The 15,118-nt window shown below is 37.9% G+C and overlaps 2 protein-coding genes across 3 annotated transcripts; both read right to left on the reverse strand.

Annotated features, from left to right (window-relative positions):
- Window positions 1-586: 586 nt before the first annotated feature.
- LOC122831408 (steroid 21-hydroxylase) lies at window positions 587-6,364 on the reverse strand. The gene is made up of 12 exons (XM_044117559.1): window positions 6,227-6,364; window positions 5,930-6,121; window positions 5,760-5,849; window positions 4,726-4,880; window positions 4,532-4,627; window positions 4,187-4,297; window positions 4,009-4,095; window positions 3,328-3,411; window positions 3,095-3,208; window positions 2,836-3,002; window positions 2,194-2,297; window positions 587-2,109 (listed from the first exon to the last, which is right to left on the reverse strand). Exons 1-12 carry the CDS (start codon window positions 6,339-6,341, stop codon window positions 1,868-1,870), a joined length of 1,557 nt encoding a protein of 518 aa, XP_043973494.1. The 5' UTR covers window positions 6,342-6,364; the 3' UTR covers window positions 587-1,867.
- Window positions 6,365-6,633: 269 nt separating this feature from the next.
- Window positions 6,634-13,752, reverse strand: tnxba (tenascin XBa). 2 transcript variants are annotated; one of them, XM_044117560.1, is made up of 15 exons: window positions 13,560-13,752; window positions 10,969-12,492; window positions 10,750-10,881; window positions 9,904-10,671; window positions 9,658-9,780; window positions 9,373-9,516; window positions 9,162-9,281; window positions 8,889-9,044; window positions 8,699-8,808; window positions 8,490-8,622; window positions 8,255-8,406; window positions 8,085-8,181; window positions 7,820-7,981; window positions 7,152-7,315; window positions 6,634-7,066 (listed from the first exon to the last, which is right to left on the reverse strand). In XM_044117560.1, exons 2-15 carry the CDS (start codon window positions 12,368-12,370, stop codon window positions 6,968-6,970), a joined length of 3,762 nt encoding a protein of 1,253 aa, XP_043973495.1. In that variant the 5' UTR covers window positions 12,371-12,492; window positions 13,560-13,752; the 3' UTR covers window positions 6,634-6,967. The 2 variants fall into 2 exon arrangements, with proteins under 2 accessions (XP_043973495.1, XP_043973496.1); XM_044117561.1 differs by lacking the exon at window positions 13,560-13,752 and having other exon boundaries at window positions 10,969-12,855.
- Window positions 13,753-15,118: the final 1,366 nt, after the last annotated feature.

Here is a 15,118-nt window from a genome sequence, read left to right on the forward strand (position 1 = left end):
AAAACTGTACATTTAAAAGAGCGTTAAAATTTTGATGCAGGGTGAACCTTCTCTGTGCACAAACAAGGTCATTTCATCAGGGCTAATGAAAACTGGGGGAAGAAGCTTATTGAACAACAAGCTATTACCATTTAGTGACCAGCTCTGATAGCTATTTTAGTTATTCTTTCTTTAAATTTGACTATGATCAACCTAACTTCCATACCAAATTAGGGTGAAGGTTTTCTTCTTCTTTTTTTTTTTTTTTTTTTTTTTTACATTTCTTTAACCAAGTAACCACAGAGATCAAAGTGAGATCTCCTTCTGCAGCACTTGTCTTTGATGTAAATGTACAACAAAAATATAGAAGTCAGGCAAAACTTTCATCTCCCTTACAGATTCAGATTGTTTAACATTATTTTCTCAATTACTAGTAAGGATGTTGCATTTTGTGGAACACTCTTTGCAGCCAGTGATTTTCTATTATTATTATTATTATTATTATTATTATTATTATTATTATTATTATTATTATTATTATTATTATTATTATTATTATTATTATTATTATTATTATTATTCAGTGTCCACTCTAGTCTGTCTCCAAGTCTGAGAGATTAAGTGTTCCTGCATCAAAGTGACATTGACTCATCAACTGCAGTGAACACTTCCTCCAGCCCATCTACAGGAAAGAGAGCAAAGCTCAACCTTTGTACACATTAAAGCACTGTTGTCCTATAACTGGCAGAGGCTTTAAACTCACCATTCTGGGTTGACATTTCCATATCAGTTTCTTGGTAATGATGAGTTTCGTAAAGCAAACAGATGGATTTTTTACCAGTTACTGAAGCATTTCAGTTTTCCTTTTGATATGCCTTTGTTATTTTTGTAGGGAATAAATTCTATAAATATATTGAGGGAACACAGAAGTTCATCAGTATCCTCTGCTGGAGTGGGGTTTTCAACATCTGTTAAATAAAAATAGCTGAATTTATTTTCTCCTTTATTATTCACTTTAAGACTTTTCTGAAAGCCAGCCACAATCATAATTCATAGAGACTCCAGATTCAACAGAAGTTTACTCTCAACACAGGAGCCGTTTGGGAATTATATAAAGCTAGATTTTGAGCTGTAACTCTGGTAATAAACACATGACATAACTTGAAAAAAATAAAATAAAATTCCTGCATTGTTTGTAAGTTTAGGTGAGCCATGCTTGTAAAATAATATATAATTAGGTGTGGTTTTTACTCTACTAAAAGACATGGAAAATTTAGTTATGGTTTTGGTTTATTTGAAGCTTATTTTTGAGCCACTGACTTCTGAAATCTTCAACATAGGCAAAACTTAATATTAAAAGATAAATAGCTGTTCCTCAAGTGTAAATATAAGTTCACTCATTTTGAATAACTTTGATCATATTATTTTACCAAATTTAGATTTGTTTCCCATGTTCTTATAAATATCCCTACTTACTTTATTCAACCTGATGACATTTGGTGAACAAAATAAAGAAAAATATGAATCATTTTCTTAAAGTATGACTTCCCCTTCTTCGTCTTTGTGAGATTTACCCCATAAAACTCTTTTCAGAACATTGGAGTAAAAAGGAAAACGCAAATGGTAAGCAACATGCATGTACAGTGTTTGTCCACTTGGTGGTGCCATAATTGTTTCAAAATTAGAGTCTCCTGGACATAATCAGATACATATGGATCCATGTGCTTTGCTATACAGAGGTTAAGGCCAGACATTTTTGCTGCTCTGTACTTTCCAGAAGTTTGATCCACATGCTGAATTTGTTAAGAAACTCCTTCTGACTCAAATACAACAAAAGAAAAACATTAACAGCAATGAAACTTGTTCAGATTACTACCCAAGGACTAGTTCAAGGCCTAGGACATGCCACAACTTTATAGGCCTTGATCTTAAGCACAACACTGGCAACCCCCCTGAGGTCAGGCAGGGAGCATTCATTCTGAGGAAGGACAAACTGGAAATCCCTCAGCAAGTAAGCAGTGAACAGAAAGAGCTCAATTTTGGCAACAGACTCCCCCAGGCAGAGCCGAGCACCCCCTCCAAAAGGCATCAGGAAGCGAGTGGAGCTGCCACCTCCCTCCTGAAAGCGCTCTGAAAGCAAAAATAACAGATGCAAAATAAAAACTGCTGAGCCAGGTCAGGCAGAACGCTGTAGCTGGGGAAATAAAGCTGTACCAGGTTTGAAGCTGTACGGCTCGGACCAAACTGCTGGGTCGTGATGCGCTCCAAAAAGATTAGGAATGATGACTGTGTTCTTCGGGATGAAATAACCTGCAATGCTGCACATGAGTTTAAAATCAGAGTCAAATTACAAGTAGAGTACAGCAGAAAAAGTAATGAATGCAAACGAAAAGGTAAAGGTGTTGAGTTTCCAAAAAGTGACATGCATTGACACATTGATACATTGACAAATAAATTAAAATGAATGACTTAAATAAATATTCTATTGCAGCAACAAAACCAGCAAAATCAAATTTAGAAAATTTGTAACCTTTGTGTAATTCAGTTGAGTTATTAAATTCTACGTTAAGAAAGTTTTACTGAAACATCTTACAGTATCAATAAAGGTGACATAACAGCTATTTTTCAAAATGGGAAAGACGTGTCACTCAGGTTAGACAAATTTATTTGTCAGAATTTCAGAAGAAACCTGGTTCATCAGCCACTTTTTAATCTGTCACCCCCTCTGTAAAAAATATTAGAGTACTAAATAGCCACTATTCAAATATCTAAAGAAAATTTTAACTCACCATGAGCCCATATCATAAACAAATGCATTGAGTCACTATCACATTATATCATTGTAGCTGAGCTAACCTGCTGTCCCTGATGGCTCTGTGTGGGACGGCCAAAGGAGCAACCGGCCTGAGTCTGAGCATCTCACTGATCAGAGAGGACAACACAGGAAGTCTGTGTCTGTCACTGTATTTTGGATAGCGCTCCTCTAAAACTCTGCACAGCTCCTCATATACGCTGGTCTGCACCTAAACAATAAAAAATAAGAGACGAGACACAGACACAACCTGTAAGATGTGTAAATGGTATTAAGAATATTAATAATAAAAGTTTCCTATGCCTCTGGTCTATGCAGGAGGAAGGCCACGGTCCAGTTGAGCCAAGCTGCTGTTGTCTCTGTTCCACCAATGAGGAGATCCACAGTCGCCATGTGGACATGAATGTCAGTCAGGAGCTGGAGAAGAGAACGTGTCTACAGTTTGTTTGCAGATTAAGTTCTGCCTACTTAAAACTTTTGGATTTCTATAAATATCTTCCTTTTAATATTTCCTGGCACTTAACAAAGGTAAATACCTCTCCATTTTCTGTGCTTTGATGTTTGTCAAGGCCTTGGAGGAGGAGTCCTGTTATAGCATCCTCGTTTATTTTGTTTTGTGCCTGCAAAAAGAATGTAGAAGGACAAAAATAACAAAAACATAATACTTAAACAGACTTGGATACATCATCCAAGTCTGTTAATTGAGATTAACCTTTTTTAGTTAGTAAAATTTTAGTCTATTTTATTGTTTTCGAACTAGCTAACATCACCATATTTATGTGTCATTCATAAATATTTTGTAAAAGAAAATGTATTATTGGTTATTATTGTCTGTCATTCAGTCAGTCTATTATTTAAGTTTGCTAACCTACCTACCTGCCGTTACTGTATGTATTGTGCTGCTGTTTCTGTGTGTTGGCTCTTGCATTTGAACATGAATAATGATAATTAAATTAATAATTAATAATTTCTTCAGCCTATGATCAAACATTTATTTTCCTTTTATATGTATTTATCTAAAAGTGTCATGGTTGCACCTCTACATTGTTTCTATAGATGTTGGATCAGAAGGTACACACTCATGCATGGACATGTGAAATGAAAAGGTTTGTGGCAAAAACTGCAGAAAACTTTGGTATGAATAGGATTATAAACCAGTAAAAGGGTGTCAGTTACAAAACATACACATGCTTTATCTATTTTTGAAATTCATCAACCTTGTAACTGTTAAGATGTTGTTTTATGATGGCATCCCTCCTGGCCACCTCTTTGAGAAGACGAGCAAACACGGGATTTGGTAATTTCTTTAAGAGACGAAATAATACACGAATTTATGAATGAAATGTGCTTTTATAACCCTCTGACAGTCAGTCATAATGTTAAATATTTACTGACTCTCAGCAGTGGAAAGGAATCCAGGGCTGAAATCCACGAGGAACCCCACAGGGCAACAATCTTGTTCAGGCAGCTGTGCAGCTCCTGCAGCTCTGGTGACGTCTTGTCATACTAGAAAAAAAGGATATACACTGAGCTCTAAGGTAGAATGGACTACGTGACCATCTTTTTGCAATCCTTGCCACTAAAAACAACTATTCAAACAGAAACTTTGCTCTCTCCCCAACACAAACAAACAACCAATTTCAGCTCTGGCACAATCACAGCTGTTCATTGAAGCACATTTTATAAACTGTCTTGAGTACTCAAGAGCTTAAAATAAACAGCAGGAGAAAGGAGACCCACTTCTTTTCCGAAAGCTAAAGTGGTGATGACGTTACTGGCTGCCACAGTAAAATCTTCTGAGAGGTCAACAGCGCTCTCTTGATAGTCCATCAGAACCTGAAAGATAAACAGGCCATGCTTTATCAGGTTGTGTAACATTGGAAATTCCCCTGCATTTGGTTTGGTCTCCCTGGACCTGTCCTTGTTTTCTGTACCTTTCTCAAATGCAAGGCCTGTCTCTCAATCACCCCATGTAAAGACTGCTGGCAGCAGCGCTGCAAGGCACTATGGACGAGACGCCGGTGTGCCCTCCACTCCTCGGTGTAATCTCCCAGAGAGATGTTACGCCCTCCTCCAGATACACTGTCTCCTGTCTCAAGTGTGAAGAAAATATCAGGGAACATAGTGACTACAATTCCAAAGTTAAACTCAGCTATGTACATTCTTATACAGAGTGGAGAATTATGAACATTTCACTTTGAAAACTGCTACAGCTAATAAAAGGAGTAAACATAACAGACTAAAAAGGGAATAAATAATTAAAAGAGGGTAAGCCAGAATACTTAATAGATAAAGAAGATGGTTGTTTAGAACGCTGTACCCAAGCATATAATTGAAAACTTTAGTAGAAGAAAAACATTTGTGAAAAAAAGGTGAACCAGCAACAAGAACAACAACAGTGTTGATAGGATTTGGAAGCAAAGACAGTTTTGAGTTTGGATGTTCACAGGGTGCGGACTGCAGCTGGAGTCAGTTCTTCAAGAGCCACCACACACATATGTTCACATCACATGAGCGTTTGCTCTCCTTGAGTTAATTCACTCCTAAATCTGGGACACCAGATACATCTTATCTTGGCAAAGGCCTTGACTTTGTCTTTTCAGACAAAACACAATTTTTCATTAAACTAAAAGTTCAAAAAGCCATGTTTTTTGCTGGCATTTATTCAAGTTTAACCCCGCTGCCTACCAGGACATTTTAAAGCACTTCATACTTGTGCTGACAAGGTTAATGGACATGCTGACTTCATCTTCCATAGGCAGCTACTTACACTGTGAAAAGTCCTTGTTCTTAATGGGCCAGAAAAATGGTTCAAATTAACAGAAAAACTAAAGAAAAGGTGACCTTGTGTGTGTGAAAAAATCGAGTTTCCCTGTTTGAGCTGAAATACTGAACAAACAGCATTTCAATTACTTTCTAATTCATTGAGATAATGTATGTCTATCAAGAAAACTGAAGAATATCTTGCCTGTGTAGGACATTGGTCGCCCAGCAAAATCAGACCATTTCTTCACCAGTGCTTCTCTGATGACTTCACAACTGTTGAGCACCACCATGGCTTAACACACAGAGTAAAAATGAAAGGTTACATGTCTATCAGATGCAGAAAAGCTATGTTACCGTTGTGTGGACAATTACTTGTTTTTCCACATTTTAAGCGGTAGATGCTTCCATAGCGTTGGCCCAGATTGGTCAGGTGAATGGGTAAGTGATCGTGTGTCAGTTCCATCATGTTGCCAATGAGGAAGCGACTCGGGGGCCCGGGGAGACAAGGTTTTGAAGAACTGCGAACAAACTGATACAGATGCTGCAGAAGTCCAATTTTTACTCCTTTCAAATTTTAGAAGAGAAAAAAGGTAAGGTTGAATCATTAAATCAACATGAACATATGTATGAAGTATTCACACAGTAAATAGAGTTTCCCAGCGTACTTACTATTTTTATCCTTTCCTTGCGATTGAGTGTTTCGTTGACTAGTAATCAGTACCAAAAGGAGCAACGCAAGAAAAAATAATGCTCCAACACTGACCAGTGATATTTCTACTCCCATTATGTCTTCTCTCACACATCCCCTGCTTTAAAAAGCAGACCAGTAGATTACTGGTCTGCTTTATACTTCTCAGTTTGATAAGCTGTCAGTGTTTACACTCGAATCAAGGATAGTTAAATATTTTTTTAGGTCAATGACCTTATAAACTCAGTCAGGATGTGTTGAAGGGTATTAAAACATACCTCTGTCAACATGTCAGTCAGGCTGATGCTTAGCTCAGTGCTGTGCATTTTTCTGGAAGATAGCTCTGGGTTTTTTTTTTTTTTTAAATGCGAAAAAACAACATGCGAAACCCACTTAAGCAATATTTATTCCAATTGACAGTGCATAATAATACAGTAATAGTGGGATTAATGTGTGTGGTACACAGAGATTTATTAGAGGTAAAACAGATAAAATCATATTCAAGCAAAAGGTTTCTTTAGTATTCAGATGCAATGAGCTACTCATCAACTCTCTTTTTTATTTTCCATAGCTCAAAAAAATAAAAATAAAAATACACCTTTCAAACTGAACCAAATACACTGAGTGTTCCAATAGTATCTGAAAAAAATCCTACATGGAATTTATTGTAGGAATAGACATGCAGATGCAGATGTGTACAAGTCTTGGAGCTTGAAGCATCTTTAGCCATGAGTTGCAGGGGAGAACCGAGAAGGTCTGAACTTCATCTCAGAGAAGGGAATGGACGAGTCTTTGCCTTTCCAGTCTATCCAGACAATTCCCTATAAATAAAAACAAACAGAAAATCACTGACGTGGTCTATGTGCAGTCCCATAGTATTTGAAAAATGTGAAGAAAGTTGGTTACCTGATTATTGCTGTTCATGCCGTAAAGGCCGTTGAGGTTGACTTTATAGCAGTTTTTGTACCACCAGCCCCCCACATAAGCCTTGGCACAGTGGATCCCCAGAGGGTCTGGTTCCTTGTCTCGAGTAGAGAATGGGCGGCCATTATGGTACTTCATTGAATCACCTAGCAGAAAAAAGCATCTAAATTAGGATCTGTTTGATATCAGATCCAACAGATCTGATATCAAACCTGCTTGATATCAGATTTTCTTAGGGCTTTAAGAAAAACCCTATATTGTTACAGTTTCTTCTATAAAGTTTTTTTTAAACTTCCAAGGACACCATGCTTGCCTGTAACTTACGACAAACATGGACAATACAACAAAACTCTCAAACATAAGGTGCCATACATAAGTAATAATAATAAAGGCAAAAATAATGCAAAAACACAGAATTTTTTAAGCAACATTGCAAGCGGTTTCGTGAGAAATTTCAAATTCCAAAAAAAAATTTTTGGACAACGATTTTTGTTTTGCTTAATAATTTATTAAACTTGAAAATAATCAACGTCACTAAAAGAAAAAAAAAAAAACTTGGTTGGAATGGAAGGTTTGTATGTTTGCCTATTCTTGGAATTTTAAAGTTTTTAACCCTACTATGCTTGGCATGGGTTTTCTGTAAAATGCACCTGCTGTTCCTGTGTATCCAGATACAGTAAGAGTATAGTTTCTCCCTTCTGAAGCAACAGAAAAGTTGGCGTAACGAGCGTAAGCTGTGTCATTTCCAGATTGCAAATCCACTCTCAAGCTCACAGGGCCGATACTGGTCAGGTTGTGCAGAATCTCATTTCCTGGCCAAAGACAGGAAAAAGACGTTAGGTTGCATATTTCTTTTTCTTTAAAATACAACATTGTGATCTGGATATCCAAATGAGCAAGAATGTCCAACAATACCTAGCCAGAACTCTTCACTCAGGTTTCCAAAGCCAACTTTATATTCACTCCAGGTTCTGTAGAAATCGGTTTTTCCATTCATCCTTCTCTGGAAAACCTATAAAACACACAAATTGATTTTGCATCCTGTTTCACCAACTGGCTTAGTAAATGTCTGCAGTTTCTTGTACCGTCCATCCGCCTCCATCTGTTTCCATGTCACAGTAAACTCTCACTGCTCGCCCCTCTTTCCCTTGCGGGTAGATGGTCACTTCCCCTGACTCCAGAGCTCCATTTAGCAATTCTTGTGAGCATTCAGTAGGGAAAGGGAAGCGCAATTTTCCTGGAAGACAAAAAAACATGTGCCTTAGAGTATTATGAATATTTAGCTCTAACTAATCTAAATAGTGAGAAAAAAATAATTACCAGTGATGAACTGTGATGTGACAAGTGATGTATACTTTCCATTTTTCTCGCCTTGTACCACAACAGAGTAGGATGATGAAGGAATCAGGCCAGTCAGTTTATACTCTGTGATGGTTGGCTCCAGGATGACTTCCTAACACAGAAAGTTGTGTTTTTGTAGAAGCTTAATTTGGTCAAATTGGTCCAATCAAAAGAGGATAATCACTCACCTTTGCCTCCTCTTTTGCCATCTGATAGATGACTCTGTAGCTGTTAAAAACAGCAGAAGTCCTCCAGGCAATCACTGCAGACCGACCACCAATTTCACTGGCCTTAACCACTAGATAACAGAAGAAGTGCATAAGATTAAGTTTAAGAAGGTAAAACTCTAAAGTCTTCAGTTATTCCTATTCTACTCACCATTTGCTGTTGTAAATGAAGTAGATATTCCCATACTCTGGAGGTTGTTCTTTTGGGTCCGCACTTTGACCTTATACAGAGTTCCTCTCTGTAAACCTTTCAGCTGGTACTGCACTGAATTTCCTGACAGCATCACTGTTACTGTAACATTTGGAGCTGTACTCATAAAGCAAACAAACATACAAAACAAAACAAAACAAAACAAAACAAAATTGATTGATGGATCAATAAATTCCATGCTTACACTTATTTTTGCTGTCAGTTCAAACTCACTCTTGGAAGACCCATAGCTAACAATGAAACGGTCTACTTTCCCCAGGCTGGGTGTCCAACGCAGCATAGCTGTGTTATCTGTCACATTGATGACTTGGAGATGTGTTGGAGGAGCAGGTACTATGAAAAAAAAAAAAAAAAAAAAAAACATTCACAGCATGTTAATTGACCTTGTATACCAGGTGTACTGGGTGTTCTTCTTTTTCCATACCTGTAGTGATAACTGAAGTGAGATCATCACTCTGAGTGTTTCTTTTGGTTGTGGTAACACTGATAATGTAAGATGATCCAGCAGACAAGGTAGACAGAACAACACTTGATTGGTGAGAGTCCACAGACACAAACTGGCTTTTCCCTGACAACATGAACACAAGCATCATATTACATTTATCTCTCTTTCAAGTCTGTAGCTAATGTTGCAGGGTTTGTCTATATAAACTGACTTTATTCTTTTGTTTTAATCAATATCTTTGTCTATAAAGTTGGCTTGACTAACCTGTTGCAATGTTGATGTATGTTACTCTAAAGCCTGTGAATATGGTGTTTGGTTTGGTCCAAGAAACAGTCAGAGAGGACTCTGTTACATTACTAAAAACCAGTTCTGTAGGTTTCTCAGGACCTGGGAATAGAAACAAGTAGTTTTATTCATTGATTAGTGTTTCACTGTTTACTTCTTAGCAAAAGCTAGTTTGAGAGTTTTGAAACCATTTGCAAACCATGTTTCTTGTATTTCATATCTCACCTGTGGTTACTGTAACTCTGTGAATCTTGGATCTTCTGTCTGCTGTAGAGCCAAATACATGGACCACATAACGTGTGTTTGCCTTGAGATTGCTGAACTTGAAGGATCGTGCGCTGCCAGGCACCACTCTTGAGATCCTCTTAGTTTCAGTTTTACTTCTACATTCAACACTTTTACCAGAGGAGATCGTTGTGTTGGTGCTCTGACTGGGCACTTCAGTTGATGTTCTAGTGCCACACGTCAAGTGTTTTTCAACAATCTCCCCTCCAAGCCCCTCAGTGTCATCAGTGTCACTGTCCGTGCGAGGCTCTCTTCTGATCACAGTGAAATTCCTGAACATACGTTGTGGCGCTAACCATGTGATAGTGAAGCTAGAGGTGGAGATATTCACAGCCTTCACTGATCCTAAACCTCCAGGTTTTTTGGAGGGGTGATTAATTGTTGTATTGTACTCTAGAGCTTTTTTGTCCGTTGTTGGTGGACTTGTTGAATTTCGGTTTATGCCAGGGGATTTCTTTTCTTGATTCTTGTTCGTGTTGGGCATCTCAACAGGCTTGTTTTTGTTTTCATTCTTGCTATTTGTGCTGTTGGTTTTATTCTCATTATTCAGTGTTATATTTGATCGTGGATCATCTTGGGGTGGTAATTTCCCTGGTCTTTCTTCCTTTGTTGTTGGAGGAAGCTTTTTGATCTCTGGTTTTTCTCCACGGGCCTCTTTTTCATTGTCATTTATAGATTCAGTGGTTGTATTTGAATCCTTCTTATTGTCTTGGGAACAGGAAAAGTTTAAAGTTAGTTAGAGGTGGAGTAAAATAAACTTTGGAAACATAACAAATGTATTCTTACCTTTAAAGCACTCGGCATCTTTTGCGCACTTACTGCAGTCAAGACTTGTAAATCCTTTATGGCAAATACATTTCCCCTTCTCACATTTCCCCTTGCCACTACAGTCGTTTGGGCAATTTGCAGAACATGGACCTGGTTGGCAAAAAGAAGAAGCACAATTATTAAACCCAGTCTGCATTATCTGATGTTAGATTTAAAATACTGTTAAGGCATAGCTACATTTCTCCTTTAGAAGGGACATCTCTTTTTCCAGCCGGGTCAGGCGTCCTTTCAGAGCTGCCACCTCAGCTTCACATCCCCCTGTACACCCACCAGGTAGCAGGTTGATGCTATGTGTCATCACCAGTGGAGCACCAGGTTTTAACGTCAGCTCCTGTTCCTTTGTGTGGCTCCAGTCACCATTGAAACTGATGACCACTTTAAGGGGCTGTGAAGGACCAACACTGTCGTTGCTGATTGTTTGGATTAAAGGAGTCTGAGTAATAGTTGTGGTGCCCATTTCTTTGTCTTTATTGAAACCCCCAGCTCTTTCACCAGGCTTGTCTTTGGCCTTCTCGTCATTGATCTGAAGGTGGATACCAACAACTGATTGCTGTCCAGACTCTTTATGCTTATTTTTAGTAGTTTTAGTGCCATTGGAAGGTAAAGGCAGAGTATTTGAAGCAGACATGTCTTCAGACTTTTTATCATCACTAGGAGGAGAATTATCAAAAGTTGTCTGATTAGTAGATACTGTAGATTTGACGTTTGTAGTTTTAATGGTTGTAGATACAGATGGAAAGCTCTGAGTTAATTTGTCTTTGGACTTCTCATCACTTTTAGGGTGATGAGCAATGGTCTGGTCACCAGAGGCTGTTGTCTTGCCATGTGAAGATTTGCCACCACTGGCATGTAAAGACGGAACATTTGGAGTTAACTTGTCTTTGGACCTCTCATCACCGGTGGTGAGGGGAATATCAAAAACAGTCTGGTTACCAGTTGCAGCCCTGTCTTTGGTGGGCTTACTGCCACTGGGAAGTACAGAATGAACATTGTGATTGGACTTGTCCTCAGCATTCTTCTCATTACTTCTTAAAGGAGATTTTGATGATGTAGTTTGATTGTGAGATTGTTGAAGTTTGTTTCTGCTGGTTTTCAAAGTACTGTCTGAGGAAAGCTTTGTGATAGTTGACTGGTCTTGGCGAACTCCAGTAGGTTCAGGCTTGATTTTGTTGGCTTTTTCTTCACTAAGTGACAGCAGCTTAGCTGAAGCTGTCTGGTTGACTTTGTGTTTGTCTCTGTTGGTGTTGATGTCAGTGGCTTTAGGAGCCTTTGTTGGTGATGGTGGAGTTGTCTGAACCACTGCAACACTGAGTTTGCTTTTGGTGGTTGTTGCGGCATTGGCTGCTGATTTTTGGTTAGAGCCTGCAGTGGGTAAAATTGTCACAGTGACAGTGTTTGGCTTTAGGGTGGGGTTCAAACTCTGTTTAGAAGGGGCAGCAGTGGTTTTTGGTTTTGAGAAGGTTAAAACAGTATTGGCTTTGGTCACACTGCTTCCTGCAGCATCTCTTTTGTCAAGGGTCGTGGTTTGAAAGGAGGGGAATGGGGTTAGAAGTAAGAGAAGTCCAAGGGTAATTAACATATTGCAACGGCTGCTGTGCAGGGATGTTGTATAACTTTTGGAAAACTGTTATACAAAAGAGTAATGTATTTCCTCTTTACTTCTTAGGAGATGCTGTTGGAGGTGACTTTGGCAGGTCTCTCCTACAGATGAAAAAAGGAAAATCATTAATATTACAGATCTATATGTTTTTTAATGTGTTTAAGTTGCTAGCAATTCTTTTCTGATCATATGAGTACTTTTTGATGAGTACTTGTTGATCTTGTTTGCTCCAGATTCACAGAGTTACCATTTACACTCTTCAGATAGCATATTTTTACATCAGTCACATTTATGACAAGTGTATTTGTTGGGTAGGATTTTGCCATGAAACACTGCACCACAGTTGTGTAGCTGTTTTGGAAATAGTCGATATATTCTTTGAAAGTTTTTACCTTCTTTAAACAGACTGTAACTTGGACAAAGTTTAATAAGCAGAAGAGAATATGTTGTTGGATAGCAGTTGATTTATTTTATATTAATGATACACTGAGTAATAACTATGCTATAATCTAAAAGATAAAATTTTGACAGATTTTGCATGCAATAATCATGTATGCACATTTACATAGTTAAAACAGAATTTTCTAACAGATATTACAAAAACAGCCCTGAATTTGTAACTGAAAAGCTTGCCTAACAAAGTTTCTAAATTATCAGGAAGAAACAAGACTTGAGTAGAAAATCCAGAGTTAACCAGTGAAAGTACGGTGAGTAGTAACAAAGCATCACTGTACTGAACTGTGAAACAAGGTATACCTTTCAAGGTACAGAAAGCTGCACAAACCACTGAAGCCAAAACTCTAAAAATCCCACAAATGTCCAATTGTTGTTATAAATTTATGAATAATCAAACTAGAGAACCACGAAAACTTGTGTGTGCCTTTATTTTTTTTTAAGCACTATAGCCTAATGTTTTACTTGTTGCAGCAACCTGCACACTTTTAACCTGCATACATACACAATCTGTATATATTTTACGTTCTATCATTAAAAGCATTTTTTGTAAGTCACAACAAATAAGAAATTCACAAAAAACAAGATAAGTCCCCATGAATACTGCAACACAACATAGTGCCTTGTGCCTTGTCATGTCTACCTTTGGAGCAAATGCTACATATTATTACTTCAAAAGAGTCTCTTTGAAATAATTATGGAGAAGAAAACCTACCTGACTGATGAACGAGTTGTTTGTTTTATGTCTCTGACGCCATCTGAGCAAAAGCAACTCTGGCAGACGGGATCAAATCTGAGAGGAAAGATTTGGAAAAAGGACCCCCAATATAAAGGAGGTGACTGATGAAGACTGGTCCTGCTGACACCTCCTACACCTTCCTATTACAAACACACCTCTACCACGCCTACTGGTCCCTCAACGCCTGACCACGGGGAAAAATATTTGTATAGGAGTTACAAAATACAGAGACTTTTACACTCACTCAAACATTAAATGTACCATTTTCATTTTCTGTGAAAATTATTAATATTTTATTTAGCATGTTTTGCTGACATCTACTCTAATCAGCACTAGAATTATCTAGTAATAGATATACATAGAAATATATTTTTAATTTCTTGTACATTATGTTTTAGTTACTAAAATGAAAAACATTGCAAAGTCAGGTTTACCATTTGATTTGAACATGTTCTGCAAGTGTCTTGACTTATTTCAGCTGCAGCTGCCATCAGCACACACTGTAAATAGATGATTCAGCTGTAATACAAAGCCCAACACTGTAAGTATCCAGCGCTGACTGTAGGATACAGAAACCCCCCAGATATATGAATCGGCTGTTTGTTGAAGGTAATGAGATGTAACTGTGCGTGAGTTATGCTAGCAACCGACTAGCCACAGGATGTTAGGAAGCCTCTGTGCCGTTATTCTAACCCAATGGCCACCCACCATCCCACCTTTTGTAAACCACATGAAGAAAACTATATAAAAGGTTTGGAGCAAACAAGGTGTATGCGATGCTCTTGCACATTAACAAGAGGTCAGAAACAGCAGCTGAGATCATCACACCGTTTATTGTACATTAAGTGTGGCACTTTCACCATGACATCCACATCAATATTTTCTGTGTTCATATTCTTTACGTAGAATCACGGTGTAAACAGAAAATGAGTGGGGGCTGCTGTCTAACTTTAAGACATTACTATGCTTAACAAATGTAACAAAATCATTCAAATACAGTGGCGAGGGAAGCCGGGTGATGACTCAAGTTTATCTTGCCAACACAAACGACAGATAGGACAGAAAGTGAGGCACAGAAAGGTTCCGGAAGTGCAAGATCCATTACTCCTTTTCAAAATGGAAAATGGTTATTTCTGGTGGATATTAGGTAAGGACATTTTCTCTCATATTACAAATGCAAATATCTAAAAAGGTACCTAAACACTGTTGCGACTGACAGAAACCATTTCAGATAAAACCACATTTGAGCATCTGGACAGGAAACACTGCTTACAGGAACACATGAAGGATGAACATGTGGAAAAGTACCAGATGGCCACTCATTTTCAGAAGCAGTAACAGTAAGTGTGGAGGGTGCAGTAGATTGATCTGCTTTGAAATAACGTTAACACATTAAGAAGAAACAAGATTAATAAATTATTCAGTATGGTGTTTTTTTACACTGTCACTTTTTGAGTTATGTTTTCTTTAATACTTCTAATTCTCTAAAAAGAAAAAAAAGAGACTTTTTAAAAAATCTCCGGTCATGATTAAAG

This window comes from Gambusia affinis, linkage group LG05 (genome assembly GCF_019740435.1).
Source record: "Gambusia affinis linkage group LG05, SWU_Gaff_1.0, whole genome shotgun sequence".
Lineage (NCBI taxonomy): Eukaryota > Metazoa > Chordata > Actinopteri > Cyprinodontiformes > Poeciliidae > Gambusia > Gambusia affinis.